The sequence below is a fragment of the Melospiza melodia genome, chromosome 5 (genome assembly GCF_035770615.1).
Source record: "Melospiza melodia melodia isolate bMelMel2 chromosome 5, bMelMel2.pri, whole genome shotgun sequence".
In the NCBI taxonomy this organism is placed as follows: Eukaryota; Metazoa; Chordata; class Aves; order Passeriformes; family Passerellidae; genus Melospiza; species Melospiza melodia.
This window is the reverse complement of record NC_086198.1, coordinates 24,119,271-24,134,925: the sequence shown is the minus strand read 5'-3', so window position 1 is coordinate 24,134,925 and position 15,655 is coordinate 24,119,271. Positions and strand designations below refer to the sequence as shown.

Here is a 15,655-nt window from a genome sequence, read left to right as displayed (position 1 = left end):
TTCTAGATTACCTCATTTCACCAAGAGAAATCTATGGCTCCCACTACAGAAAAGGGCAAACAAGATGATTATAACAGCATTTTCTTGCCTTAAAATGCATAAAATACATGAAATTGTTTTACCTTGTTAGAGTTCATTTTCCTGGACACTGAGTAGTGTGTCTCATAATGAATGCTGTCCTGCAGTAGCTGGGTTAAAGAGAGCTGAACTGAATGGATCCTTAGAGAGGTATAGTAAAAATGCTATGAAATATTTTTCTTCTTTTGTGTTAGCCACTAGTGTAGGCAGAAAGAGGTTATTTCGTGTACTTATCTGATGGGTTATTTTACCTATGTGAAACTGGATTTGTCTGAAATTACACAGTAAGGGAAATTTTCTATCAGTGCCAACTATTGACAATTTAGAGATGTTAAGAAGATAAGGTTTTGGATATTTTTAGAACATAATGGATTGGTGGCAGCCAGCATGGCTTCGCCGAGGGCAAATTGTGCCTGACAAATCTGGTGGCCTTCTGTGACAGCATTGCAGTTGGTTTAGGGAACAGCAAGTGACAAAAATCTACCTGGGTTTGTGAAAAACATTTCACACTGTCCCACATAACATGCTTGTCTCTGAACTGGAGACACATGGATGTGATGGATGGAGCTCTCAGTAGATGAGGAGCTGTCTGGGTGGTCCTGCCCAAAGAGTTGTGGTCCATGGCTCAGTGTCCAGTGGAGCTCAGTGAGAGTGGTGACCTCAGGGGTGGGTGTTGGGGCCAGCCCTGTTTAACATCGCTGTCGGTGACAGGGACAGTGGCATTGGGAGCACCCTCAGCAGGTTTGGTGATGACTCCAAGCTGTGGGGTGTGGCTGCCACCCTGAAGGGAGGGATGGCATCGAGAGGGACCTGGACAGGCTGGAGAGGGGAGCCCACAGAAACCTCAGGAAGTTCAACAAGGCCAAGTGCAAGGTGCTGTGTGTGGGTCAGGGCAATCCCAAGCACAAACACAGGCTGGGCAGAGCATGGATTGGGAGCAGCCCTGCCCAGAAGGACTTGGGGGTGCTGGTGGGAGAGAGGCTGGGCATGACCCAGCCAGGGGAACTCACAGCCCAGAGAGCCAAACGTGTCCTGGATCATGTCCTCATCCAGAGCAGGCAGCAGGGGAGGGAGGGGATTCTGCCCCTCTGCTCTGCTCTGGTGAGACCCCACCTGCAGGGCTGCACCAGCTCTGGGGTCCCAGCACAGGTAGGACATGGACCTGTAGCAGCAAGTCCAGTGGAGGGCCACAAAGATGATCAGAGGGCTGGAGCACCTCTGCCGTGAAGACAGGTTGGGAGAGTTGGGACTGTTCAGCCTGGAGAAGGGAGCACTCTGGGGACACCTTACAGCTCATTCCAGTGCCTAAAGGGAGCTTAGAAAAAAGAGGAAGAGTGACATTTTACACAGACAGATAGTGACAAGGCAAGAGAGAATGTTTTTAAACTAAAAGAGGAGATTTAAACCAGATAATGGGAAGAAATTCTTTCAGAGGGTAGTGAGACACTGGAACAGACAGCCCCGAGAAGCTGTGAATGTCCTATCCCTGGAAATGTTGAGGACCAGGTTGGATAGGGCTTTGAGCAACCTGGTCTACTGGAAGATGTCTCTGGCCATGGCAGGGGATTGGAACAAGGTGGTGTTTAACATCCCTTCCAACCAAAATCATCCTGTGGTTCTGTGATTACATCGTTCAACTGCAAACTCTCTTTTGTTAAAGCAGCTTCTCTTTCACATAAATCAGTTGTGAGGAATCCTTATGGAGGTCACATTTCCTTTGCAACTACTTAAACCTCTTGTCTGGGAGTCCCTTTCCTCTCTCTGACAAGATTTTCTTGCTGTAAATACATTTGATGCTGATAGATGGAGATTAGAGAACAGAATTTATATGTACCAATTCGTACCAACAAGGCCAAAACATTCTCGGGTCATTGATTTAACAGAAAAAAGAAAAAAAAGGTAGAGATATTCCCTATTCCAAGAGAATCCTATTTATTCTTTTGCTATTGCTAAGATTCCCAATGCCTTAAAAAAAAAACCAAAAAACAAACTAGGCATGGAATGATTCACTCAGCATAAATTTATAACCATTAAAGTTAGTAAGATCTTTGAAGAAAATATTTTAAGGTAAATTTCTCTGTTATGAATGAAGTGTGACTCACTGAGTATTGTCCTGTGGTGCAAAGTTCGTACAGGTTTTTTTCCTGACTGAATCCTCCAGCAGGGAGTCAATATCTTTCTGGAATAGTAATGCTTCATCCTGTCATAGGAGTCCATTTCTTTATCTTGTTCAACACATTAAACCAAACAATTAAAGGCTAGGGATTGATTATAATTGTGTTATATTTTTTTTTGGTCCAGCCACAAGGAAAGGCTTAATTACAGAAAATTACTTTTGGGATAAAAAAAAAATCTGACTACTTTGTGATATTTCATTCCTAAAACAGGTGTCCTCATATATAGATATTAAAGTAAAAAGAATATTTTCCCTTTCCCTTCAAGATTATCATGGTCTCAGTAATCTCATCATAAAACTAAAAAGTCAAGTCAGTTTAAGGGTAATTAGGATTTCTTTCCTTGTCATCAGGATAAAATTTGCCCTTTGTATTAGTCTGCTGACTTCTCCTTTGCAGACTGTTTATTGACCTGAGGGGCAGTGTCACTGAGTAATGCAACAGCAGCTGATCATCACTTGCCAATGTATGCAATTTCCCCTGCTCTAGTTGTAACTTCAGCCCTTATGGCTTTCAACAGTAAGGATGCTAATTTATGGAACTCATTTATGAAAATTTAATATAAAGAATTTTTATTGTTGTTAAATAATGTAATGAAAAAAGATGAGTGTTGGCTAAGTACAATCCATCTGGGGTTTGTGTGTTCCTTTATGAAAAAGCAAGCAGTGCTTATTTCAGATGGCAGACATTCATTAGAAATCTGATTTGTGGCGTTCACTAATTGAAAGCTAGACAAGAAAGACCTGAACTCTAAGATAAATATATTTTATTATTTTCTTCACAGAAGGTACAATATAAAAAATATACAGAAACCCAGTTTGAGACCCTATAATATACCCAAGCTATTAAAGCAAAAGTCTCACATGCCAAAGTATTAGGATTCTTATCCTAAACATAACATCTGTAAGCAAAATATCTATAGTTTTACTTTCTTTTCCTAGAAGTATTTTTCAGATATAGAGAAATACAGGAAATAAGCACCTGTACAATGCATGTTAAAATCTTCCTGAGACTACCACTTCTAAGGCTGCTGTCTCCTGGTATATTATCTAAGGGAATACATCCTCATATGAATTTCATTTTATAGATGAAATTTCTAATACTCTGGGAAATCATGCTAGGTGATATTAGATTAAGAAAACATAAGTGTATAATTGGAAACATAGTAAAGACTAAGCATGTATGTGTTAGTAGTAGAAGTTGTCAAAGGTACTTGCCACCCACAAGTCAGTTGTAACTCAGATGATCAGGTACAGTGATCAGGTTTTGGTGATCACATGTCAGGCCTGAGGCTAGAAATGGACTTCACATCTTTCAGAGAGCTGGTCATCAGTAAAATAGATAAGGCACAAGGCAGAGATCCTCAAACATGTCTACATGGCACATCAAATGCAGTACAGGGATACTGGCTTGGCTTGCATAGCAATAAATGTCAGCTGAGCAGCACACACTTTCAGAAGGGCTAATTAGCACTTGTGCAGTTTTCCTGCTTGTAGTTTCTGAGCAAACTCCCTCAGGACCTTTGTGTCTCGCTTCACTGCCCACTGCACAAACTGTGGTCTTTTGAAGTGACCCTTGCGTTCCCAGGAGCCACTTCTCCTTGCCCATCAGTTCATTTTGCACCAGTTATGCCACAGAGGACCTTGACTGTACACACCTGTGGCTTGGTATATGATTAAAAGCATGGCATGAGTGGCCCTGATTTCTCTTGGGTTGCACAGAGTCAGTGAGACCTGATGTGCTGGGTGAACATAGGGCCTATCCAGACCCCTGGAATGCAGCCTGGGAGGTCCAAGGACAAGTTTGACTTTGGCATCTTATTCTGGACTCTGCTGCCTGTAACCAGAGGTGGAGCCTGTGCATGAAAAGAGCTTAATGAAGAGATTCTCCTCATTGTTGGCTGCAATAGCTGTGTCTGCCCAAAGAACCTGAGGGGGATACAAGATCAGAAAAAAAGATGCTAAAGGCTTCTGTAGGAGCAGAAGTGTTATGAGAATTGCTGGAGATAGGGGAGCTAGTATTTGCTGAAGATAGGATGTTTCTGACATTAGGGATTTATCAGATTTTTTAAATGTCTTTAAAAGTCCATTGCATCTACAACAAAAGAAAAGTTCATTACTTTTTCCATTTTGACTTTCTGATCTTGGGGAAGATCTTAGATGTAGACTGAGAAACATAAGATATGTTATTTCACATAGATTGTCCTGCTGTTTGGTAGTTCTGTCATTGAAAGATCCACATTATTTAGTAGCTTTCATTTTCATAAGTATTTGCAGGATTTTTTTTAAATTTTAAGCCATAGTGTATAAAAAGGTGTTCTTAGTATCTTCTAAATGAATTTTGTAGTATTTTTGAAGAATGTGATTAACAGCTCCAAAGTTCTAATTGTTTTATTTGGAAGGTGTGGTAAACAGTTGTAAAATGCTGCATCTTCTCCTTAGCTTTACTGATGAGAAAAATCTTCCACTTAACCCTTGCAATGCAGTATTGAGAGTGCAGAGCAGTGATTTCCTGTTACTAGAAATTAATGGGAAATCCTTTGTTGTTTTCTTCCTGCTTTATAAAACAGCACTACATCTTTTACACCTTGTTATCTTAACTGTTCATTATTACTCAGATAAATAAAATTTGCCAAGGATAAATCCATGGTATGAGAAGATTAATATTTTTTTAAGCACTCAGTCTGTTCCTTCTCACATTGTATCCTCACTACTATAAAATTCTTTTAGGATATTAACTCACCATTATAGTTAACTTTTATTCCATTTCCCTGTTTGTTTAAATCGCCTTATTGCAAAGAGGCAGCATTTTAGTATCTCATAATTTTTGCTTTCAGTAAGGAAATGGAAGCGTTTGAAAGGCAGAAAGAAAAATGTTTGTGATTTATGTTGACTGCATTCATTTTATAAAGGACAAGAGTAGAGATGAAAAATTGATCAGCAGCTGGTTCTTACTTATAACCTGTTGATAAAGTCCATGCCTTATTTTGCCATGCTGGACTTTATTTCTTTCATTTGTCCTGTGTTGCCAGAAGGCAGCATGAGATGTACAGTAGATGCAGGTCTGGATTGTAAAAGCTACACTCTCAGTCCAGGTGCTACTGAAATCAATAGGAGTGAGTGATTTTTAAGAGACTTGAATGAAGAACAATTACCTGCTGCAGCTAAATTACATTTTGTGTTGAATCATCTCTAGGCTGGAAGCTGGTAAGCACAAAAGTGAGGAGGTGTAGAAATTAAGAAGCTGACATAGTGACAGATGTGGCATATCAAAGCACTGAGTTAACCTGTGTTTTGGTAAATTAGATCTGCACTTTTATAAACTGTCAGAACTGCAAAAGGCAGCTGAAGGTGTATAAATTTAAAAGCATCATGAAGGGCTTCATCCTTTCCATCCTTTAAAGAAATATAGAGCTACAGCACCTTGTTTTGTGTCTGTACTCCTTTATGTTGCTTTATATTTTAAGAGTCTGGGCTAGGCTGCAAACTGGGACAGTTCTGTGGCAGGTGCTGCAATCCAGCTGAGACCTGAAAAGGACCAAGGGAGCCATGCTGGGCCACGTAGTAAATATTGCATTGGGAACACGTTTTACCTTCCTTGTGTATCAGCAAACACAAAATAATTAAGCAGTAGAAAACATGATGGAATTGAGAAAGTCTTCAGGTTCCTGTCAGAATAATTGCTCTCTACAGTGTGCTTCCATTAACACCTCTGAAAGTGTAAAATCCTTTGGGGTGGTAAAACCATGTTCTTGAGCTACAGCATTGGTTGTCGGGGTGCAGCAGGTACACCGATGAGAGCATGTTTTGTTTGGTTTTATTGTCTATGTCTGTTGTCACAATGATGTATTTAAGAAAGTTGCTGTACTTGGAAGAATTACATTATAGGCATCTAAGACTCCCAAATGCCTCTGGGCCCAAACATCTTAAAAATTTGCACCCTTTTTGGGGTGTTTTTGTAATTCATGTCTTTTCCCGTCATTTTTTATTAGTATTTTATCACCAGACAGTCAGAAACAATATTCATTTTCAAATGTCCTGCAGCAGTGTTGTCTTGTTGTTAACTCTTGTAATATTTCACTCATTGGCTTTGAAAATGGAAAATGATGAATGGCTGCAGTGTTTTGTTCATAACATCTCATTCTGGAGTTTTCTGTAAAAGTAGTACATTTTCCTTACTTACCACTGGGTTGTTGAAGGGCCTTGGGTTTTTTTCCTTAATATAAGAAAAAGTTATTACACTTGCAATCACAAAAATGAGTCCTCAAAAAATTATGGAAAGAATATTTTAAGAATATTGAGTTCCCATTTCGGTTCAATCCTGATTTATTTAGCACTAGTTTGGAATAATCAAAGCTAAATTATTTTGAACTTTCTTACACTTATGTACCTTAAAACAGGAGTGATCATGATAGAAATGGACTAAAATTGTACAGCCAATCAGATTTTATTAAAATAATTTTTTTCCTTTTTGGGAAGTAGACTCAAGCATGAAGGCATGCACTTCTTGTGAGTGTGTTTAATATCATCAGGAAATTCAAATCCAGATGTTTGTTTAAAGGTTAAGACATATTTGAAACAACAAAGGAGGCCTTTTCTTTCTGCTGCATTTATTTAAAACGGGCTACTTTTGAAAGAAATTTCAGAACCCCATTTGCATCCTAATTGCAGCCCATTTCCTGAGTCCACAGTTAGGCAGACTATAGAGTGGCATTGGGGATTTCTGGGGCAGAGAAATTGTTGGTTCTAGCTGAGCTACCGAAAAATAAAAGGGAAAAAGATGAATGGATTTTTTGCTTCAGCAGCCACCAGCTGGCAGATCAGCTCCTTGGAGCTCTGCCAAGCAGCAGTTTACAGCAGCCCTGCAGCTGCTCTAGGCTGGGCTGGAGCACGACTGGCACCAAGCCACCTTCAGCTTTGGACAAGGACTCAGCCTTGGAATTGGCCAACAGATGCGCTGGGATTGTGGCTTTGCTCGCTCATGGCTGATGCTCAGGGAACGCGGTTGGTACCTGAAAGTCCAGTGCTGGGAAATTTGCCTTAATCACCTACAGGAAGATAAGGAGAAATAGGTTAAAAATAAATGTTTAACTTGGTCCAAAGTTGGTCTGGTTTGGGAGTTTTTTTATGCGTCTCATTCTGGGACATTTTTCTTATTTTGCCCAGTTCATTAGGATCTGTAAAATAACTGTAAAATGGACCAGCAAGAAAATTTGGTTGCACTGCATTCTTTCAAAGTAAATTACCTGAATTCAACAAAATAAGAATTAATTAATTTCAATCCTATACATTGCAATTTTTATAAAAATGTTACAATTGTACCAAAAAATAACTTGCATGAAAATCAAACCAGCCCTGGACTCTTTATTGACAATATTCTGGAGGGAGAATAACGTCATTGGGATGAGGATTTCTTGTTGATTTTGACTCCTGTCTGACAACTGTTCTCTCTTTTCCTGATTGGAAGCTGTTCTTCTGTAATTTATCATAGATAACAACAATAGTATTGGGTTTTAGCAGTGTTTCATTAAAGTCTCTGCTCATTTGATGTGTAACTATGCACCTGATAGAATGAATCTGTCTTTCCCTGTTAACCATCTTATTATCTTATTGCTGGGGACAGGACCAAACCAATTTCTTAAAATTATGATGGCATATTCTGAATTTCTGTTGGTGTTTTAATGTAGGTAGATTAGTTTCTAATTTGTCACCACCTGGTATTTGTTTAATTATTCAATAGGAGGGGAATTTCAGCAAGTTAGAGTTTCAGAGAACTAAGACCTTCCCAAACCACATGTATATTATTAAACATTTATTGATACATATACACACTTTGTCTCCCCCATCAGCCAGTAACCAGAAGCCAATATTACATAGACCTACAAACCAAGCATTTATTTTCTAAATGGAAAATATTTCAAGTGAACTATAACCTTGATAAGGAAGAGGAAAGAAACACCCCAGTGCTAGATAGTCATAACAGCTTTTCATCAAGTTAAAAAGCAATAGGTGACAACAGGGGACAATAATCAACTGAATTTAGGTATAATTTTGCATTAAAAATCATGAAAATATTGTGGACAACTAGATGATGATGAATGAACAATTTCATGCTGTTGCCAAATAAAATCACTAGCCTCCTGTTGGAGTAATTACTAAGAAGCAGATGAAGAAGTCCCTCGTAGGACACTAATAGTATTTGTTCTGCTTCATAATGGTGGGGGGTTACCTTGAGCACTGTACTCCTGAGCCTTCTACTTCCAGAAAAAAATAGTGGAATTATTGAAGGGGATCTGTAGGGAAGAGAAGTGTGAGTGACTCAGAGTCTAGCAGATGAGTCCTATGAGAAAAAAGCAATGTGATATTTTTTTTATTCTAGAGCAGAGAGGATTAAAGGGTTGCTTGACAGCATTCTTTGAAACCATAAACAGGTATTCAAGATCAAACAGCAATTCTTTCTTCATTTTCATGAGAGAGAGAAGGAAGGTCTTGAAGCCAGGTAGATACAGTTTAGACATTAGGAAGACCTTTTCTAAAAGTAAAAGTAATATAGTGAAAGAATCTTAGAGGAGAAGGCTGTACAGTTACGTTGATGAGGGTCCTTAAACAGATGATTAAGGACCATAAATGTCCAGAGGGATAAACTGGGGTTAACCAGAAGCTCAGGACAGACTGGAGGTCTCCCAGTGAAGTGCCTCTAAAGGTCCTATATCAATCTTTAAGTTTTCAAAGATACTAGGTGACATATTGTAACTCCTGAATCATTCCCTCAAAATAAATACTTGGGTATTTGACAGGGCATTAAATTTGACTCTTGTCCCAATAGAAATATTATATTTACTGGCATGGAATTAAATAATGGATGGATGGATGGATGGATGGATGGATGGATGGATGGATGGATGGATGGATGGATGGATGGATGGATGGATGGATGGATGGATGGATGGATGGATGGATGAAAAGTGTTTGAACTTACAGACAGGTCCTCCCAAGAATGATATCCTAAGAATTAAATGGAATTTCATTTCAGCACCTATGTGCTGCAGATGTAAAAACTGAAGTCATGTTTTCCAGAAGTGTTCAACTCCCCTTTATAAATCTGTGTGCAACCAGCACTGAATAAAGTAGGAAAAAATTATGTTCCATTCCTAATAATTTTTTTTAAAATATCATCTCTGATGCCTAAAATGCACTGCAATCCTTATACACAAACCTGCATATGGCTCTGCATGGAATCATGACCATTAGCTGCAGTAAAAAAAGGGTTTAAGCTATGAATACTGACAGTATCATTCTTCTGTGCTGCTTAAAATAGAAATGCGTGTCAAGTGATACAATTAATTCTGAAAAAATAGATCTGAGTTTCCTGTGGAATCTTGGAAAGACCATGAAAGTTTTTTAGCCAAATATTGTTGGAAGACTTGGTAGTATTTTTTATTCTCTCAGCTTTTTTCTGCAACATCAGAACCCGTAAGTCAATGTAAATGTCAAGAAGCTGCTCCTGTGTCCTTTCAGAGTTCTGTGCGGAAAACATGTAAGGAGTCAAATTGGACATGTGTTTCAAATTAACCAATTGCTTTAACCATTCCCTGGGAAAGGGTACCATCATCTCCTCCCTAGTCAGGTGTTCTAGGGACAGTACGAAGCATCCACCAGGCACACACTGAAAGTCTGCAGTGATCTGATTTCCCATGCACAGATAAATTACCATAATTCCAACAAAATCAGGTGCATGCATGCTTGCACATCAGAAGTTGGTAACATGCTAGAATCTTTCTTACATTGTATTTTTTTCCAGACAACTGGAAAAATAGAAATAAAAATATAAATAAAATTTGTGCTCTCCTGTAGCATGCATTTGACTTGTAAATACACAACAAAACACCTGGATTCAAGGGACAGTGAAAATTGAACATGTTCAGAGCTTAACCGAGATATGAAGATATTTACAAAATATGTTCTTTATATTTTGTAAGGATTTGAGAGTATTAAGTGTTGAACTCTATGCTATCAAAATTCTCTTTGTTTCATTATGTGAAATGCTTTTGAAAATCTGCTTACAATTCATGAAAACTTCTTATCCATTTATTATATTCTGAAAAAGAAATCCTCCTTTGATTTAAACTATTTTTTAAGGAAAATGGCCAAATCATTTCCTGTAGAAAACATTTTTCAATCCTAGTGCTATTAAATGTGAATGAAGTTTTGGAAGTTTTACCATCTATTGGAGTCGTCTTTCATTTTAATCTGCCAGACCCATGTGCTGTTCATGTGTAGTGAGGAGTGGTTTATGTACTCTACACCATTTCTCTACTGTGTTCCATTGGTAATTGTCGCAGGCATCTTTTCATTAAAATCCTTTCATTAGGATTTTTCCTGCTGAAGCTGAGAAGTTTCAGCAACAAAATGTCAACAATGGTTATCTGCTGCTGTGGAATGCAACAGGTGGATCCGTGATTGGTCTCCTGTGGATGTTTGGATTTACTGACCACTCACGGCAGAGCTGCTCTTGCTCTCTGCCGAGACACAGATCTTTGTTAACATTCCTTTCTATTCTATTCTTAGCTTAGCCTTCTGAGAAACCTTTTCCTTTCTATTTCTTTTTAGTAGAGTTATAATGTAGTATATATATCATAAAATAATAAATCAAGCCTTCTGATCATGGAGTCAACATTCTCGTCTCTCTCTCATCCTGCAAACCCCTGTGACCGCGGTCACAGCTAATACTTTTTGTTTTGTCTTCTTTTGTTTCCCCAGACTACATATCCAGTCAGAACGGTGAGCCAAAACCTCAGCACAAGGGACAGAAAGTCAGCACTTACTCCCACCGAGGACCCTTTTAGACACCCACCGGGCAACCAAGCAGCAGCATACGAGAGCAAGAGCTGCCAGCTGTCCAATTTGTGTCTGAGCAGCCTCCTGAAGGAGAAGGAGCTTGTGGAAGCCATCAAGCACACGCGGGGCACGTACGAGAGCCTGGCCCCAGAGGCGGCCCAGAACGGTTTGGCTGTCACGGCCGCCGGCCCACCCCAGGCCGCGTCCAAGGCCGACGGCTTCCCCGCGTTCCCGGGAGCTCCCAAGGACCAAAGCGCTGTGCCTCGGCAGCACAGCACCTTCACAGGGAGACTGGGACAGCCCCCCAGGGGACCCATCTCCCTACACATGTACAGCAGGAAGAACGTTTTCCTCCACCACAACCTGCACACGGCAGAGCTACAGACTTTAGGTCAACAAGATGGCTAACAAGGTGCTTATTTTCTTGCCCTGGAAGGAGAGTTGATTAAAGAGGGATGTAAGCTCACCTAGAGCTCTGTCTTCAGTTCTCATCTGCTGCTACTTTCATGTGAAAAAAAAAAAACAATAAAAATTTAACTTTGTCTGTAGGTTCCATATTTTCCCACCTTGGACTGAGGCAAAAGAATGAACGTGATTGTTAAATATCTGGGCTGATTTGTCATGCAGAAGTCACCATGAGTTAATAAATGGGACCATTTGGCTGGCACTGCTAGTCCAATATTGGCTAAATATATTTTACCCCTCTATAAGTCACTATGATTCCCTGAAGTTCTAGAAGATGATCTTAAATAAAACCTGTATGTTTAATAATATTACTGTTAAAGTAGATGTGAGGAATAAATAGATAAGTAATTAGTAAACCCTCTTGAATTCCATGGAGATTAGGGAAATAAGGAGTCAGAAATCTTTAAGGACCCTCTTTTTACACATTTTTTTTAATACAGTGAAATTTGGTAACTTACAGAGTGTTACCACTTCCTGCTGTATGTGTTTCATGAGTGCCTCATGCTACAAGTGGAGGAAGTAATTGATTTTCCTCTAACAGGTTCATAGAGAGTTGCCAGGTATTTGAGTCAGTAAATTGGGTCCCAGACTGAGGATGTCAGCTTGTTTCCTCAACCTCCCCTTCCCTCTTCACACTTCTATTTAGCTACATTTCTCTGAGTATTTCGGTTCTATGAGGGCATGTCAAGTGGTGGTGATCTTTGTGCTTTACAGGCACTGTAGCACTCATGATGCGATGTGACATTCTGCTGTGTAATTCATCCTATAATTTCATTCCACTTCCCAAACCAAAAATGTGTGAAAGCCTAAAGTAAGAGAAATCATCTTATTTCCCAGGCTGAACAACCTGCATCAGTCATAATTTATGTGGGCTGTATCATCTGCACTTCAGGACCTGTTGGTTTACACCAGCTCACTGGGTTTGTTAGTCTTGACATGTAACAGACAAGTGAGATTAATTTATTGCCTGGTCTCCAGGAGTATGAAATAATCTGAACATGCCACAGAACCTGGAGACCTGTTGGTTGCAAAATATCTGGTTTTCCCCTCTCAGAGGCTTGAGAATCTCTCAGTCAGTTACTCCAAACATGTCAAATATGTGAAACATGACACTTTCTGGTGCAGGGTAATCTGTTCGAGTTATAATGGCACGTGCAGTGAGTAGTTTAAAACTAATTTGGCACATTTAAGTATGATTGAGGCAGATCTGAGACAAGTCACTTGTCTCTGTAACCAGTGATTAATAAGGAAAGACAAGGTTGCAGCACATTCTCACACACAGAAACAAGCCATTGTGACTTAACAGATAGCATATAATGAAAAATAAAGCTTCTGTAGCCACTAAAAATCTGCAACTTTTAAAAGTTGTCACATAGAGTGTATGACATAAAGACAAAATTTTACCTAGTGTTAAATATATCTGCTTCACTACTTAATATTTGGATTATTACAAGGAAATTTTATTTACAAGTCTTGCTTAAACTAAGAAAAAAAAAAATAGACCATTATCTTGGCAGATATTCTGTAAAGTAACTTCAGCAGCCTGAAATTTCAGGCTTCTGTTTATTGAGGAATTTATTTTTATTAGAGCAGAATGTATTACATTATCTGATATTGAAGAGAGCAGGTTTTGTCTAAATATTCTGTAATGATAATTTTGGGTATCCAGAGAGGGATACATAAGAACCAAGACAAACATTTGCCAAAATTCTTCATGTTCATGTGTGCATTGCTACTGCCAAAACAGAATGTGCAAAAATTGCAAACACAGCTTTACCGAATTAACTGTGGGTATTCAAGACTCCCAGTCCTGCATTGAAACTCATAATTTAAAGTCTACCAAGCAAGTTTAAAATAGTAATAAGATAATTTCGCTATTCGGAATCACTTCTTCTTACCAATAACTTAAAGTCATGGTAGATTGAAAGGAGACTATTAATTCTTGCTATCAATTCATTTCAGTATTGCTCATCTCAAGAGCTCATGTATGCAATTCAATTTCAGATCTGTAAATAAATTAAACAGACACTGTAATCAAGGAATTTTTTTCCAGGATACAAATGTACTGTACTATGTTGAAAAAAAGCAAAGCAAAACAAACCAATACCCTCTTCAGTTTTAGGTTAGGTACTGTATCTATAGTTGTTTTTTTCCTGGGAAAATGGACTTTTGGATTACACTTTATTAAAAAAAATCCATCTATAAACTTCAAAAATAGCATTTCAAATGCTACTATTTTCTTGGAGAACCTTTTATAGAGCTGAAACTTAGAAAAACTGGAAAAAAACAGTTCAATAAATATGAGGGATATTTTTAAAATGCCATCTTGAAGCTGTTTTGTATCAGTATTTTCAGCAATGTTATGTTATTTGTAATACTGAGTGTAAATCTCACCCAGAGAAGGGTATTAGCCACATGTTAATGTACAGTACAGCAGTAACTGTAAAAGAGGTCCTTTCTTTGGTCCTCTCGTGTATATAGGAAATCATAAAGCAACAGCATGTGGACATTCTTGCAGTGAATTGCTTCCTTTGTACTAAAAATCTCTAGTTTTTTAAGAGTTCCATGTACATGTATAAAATTATTTATACATTTCTCCAAGGCTGTACATATCCAAAGACATGACACCGGGGGAAAAGGCATTTATTATTTTTTTCCATGGATGTACCTTTCTTCCCTTCTTTTTTCTCTCTTTCTGTACTACAAAGCATAACTGCAAAGTTTCTGCTTAAAATGACTTGTTAGTTCCATGTCTTTCAGTGTGATAGAGGGCATTATAAGGAGGAGAAAATCCCCGAAGAAAAACTGTTCCCACTTGAAGCAGTGTCCGTCCCACTTTTTTAGAGCAATCACTTGGCAAAAGAAACCTTAGATCTGTGCCCTAAATATTTTTTTTGATAATTTACCAGAGCCACACCTGAAATGTGCTTATCATGATCTCTGACCTTACCTTGACTAGGACACCTTCATAAGACATAATAACATGCTAGGGGCAGCCCTGGTGATAAATTCTTGAGATGGAAGGAAAACATTTGTCCAATACTGTTTTTATGTTTGGCCCTCAGAGCAGTGGAAAGAGGTTTTTTTATAACTTGTGCATGCAGATGAAGCTCAAGCTTTGTGCTTGTGCATACTGGAAAAAGGAACCTTGCCACGAAGCTCTCCTCTATTTAGGCTATTTAGTAGCATATGAAAGCATCCAGCAACATAAATTTCTGCCACCTTTCCAGGCATACCAGCCCCCTCTATGAAAATGAAACAGCCAGAATAGATGCCTTTACTTCAATCCAGACTTACTGGTTTTTTTCCACACACCTCCACATAAATGTTAGAAGAGCTTTCCTTATGTGTCTTTTTTCCTGGAAATTGTGAAAGGGTGTTTATCCAGACTATGATGCTCCAATGATGTTTCAATAAATATTTGAAAGCTTACCAAAATGTTAATATTTGTCCTACAGGGTCATTCGAGTCATTACAGGTTCATTACCAATAAAAATTGGTGGTTTTCCCTTTCCAAAGAGCCAGTTTGGAAGTAATGATTTCTGTCTGTGCTGTTTCACTTTATACTGTTAAATACACAGTACACTTTTCAGACTAATAAAAATAAGGTGTTTACAAATCAGTAGTGTGCTTTACATGCCCTAAGAGTTGTGCCATATCTCCACTGGTTTGATTGGTATGACACTGTCTTTGATTAGGTTCTGCTGAGTTAAGTCACCTGATGATTGGGATTGTGGCCTTTAATCCAGCTAGTCTGTTTATGCACAGGAGTTCTCTAAATCTGGAAATCTTTCCTGGGTCAAAAAAGACAAGAAAACCATCTAAAAAAAGCATCAGATCATGATCTATGGTGAATGCACTTCTTTTTCCCCTTCACATTCAAAAGCAAAAAAACCCTGCAAACCCCTTTGTACATCTGCACAGTTCACAAATGAACTAGAGTAATATCTAACAAAAAGCAAATTCTTTAAATAAATACCTGAGAAAAATGTACAGGGGAGTCTTCTCACAAATATTTGTAAAGGTGATACGTTTGTCAATATTGGGACCTTCTCTATCTGAGTGCAGTAATGAAATATGTTCCATGGCCTCTCTCACTCT

General features: G+C 38.6%; 1 protein-coding gene across 1 annotated transcript in view; it reads left to right on the top strand.

Annotated features, from left to right (window-relative positions):
• Window positions 1-15,135, top strand: part of CCSER1 (coiled-coil serine rich protein 1) — a 607,381-nt gene extending 592,246 nt beyond the window's left edge. Inside the window, exon 10 of the mRNA XM_063156613.1 lies at window positions 11,012-15,135. Coding sequence (XP_063012683.1) covers window positions 11,012-11,497 — 486 coding nt within the window. The 3' untranslated portion in view covers window positions 11,498-15,135. The remainder of the gene's footprint in view (window positions 1-11,011) is intronic.
• The last annotated feature ends 520 nt before the right edge of the window (window positions 15,136-15,655 follow it).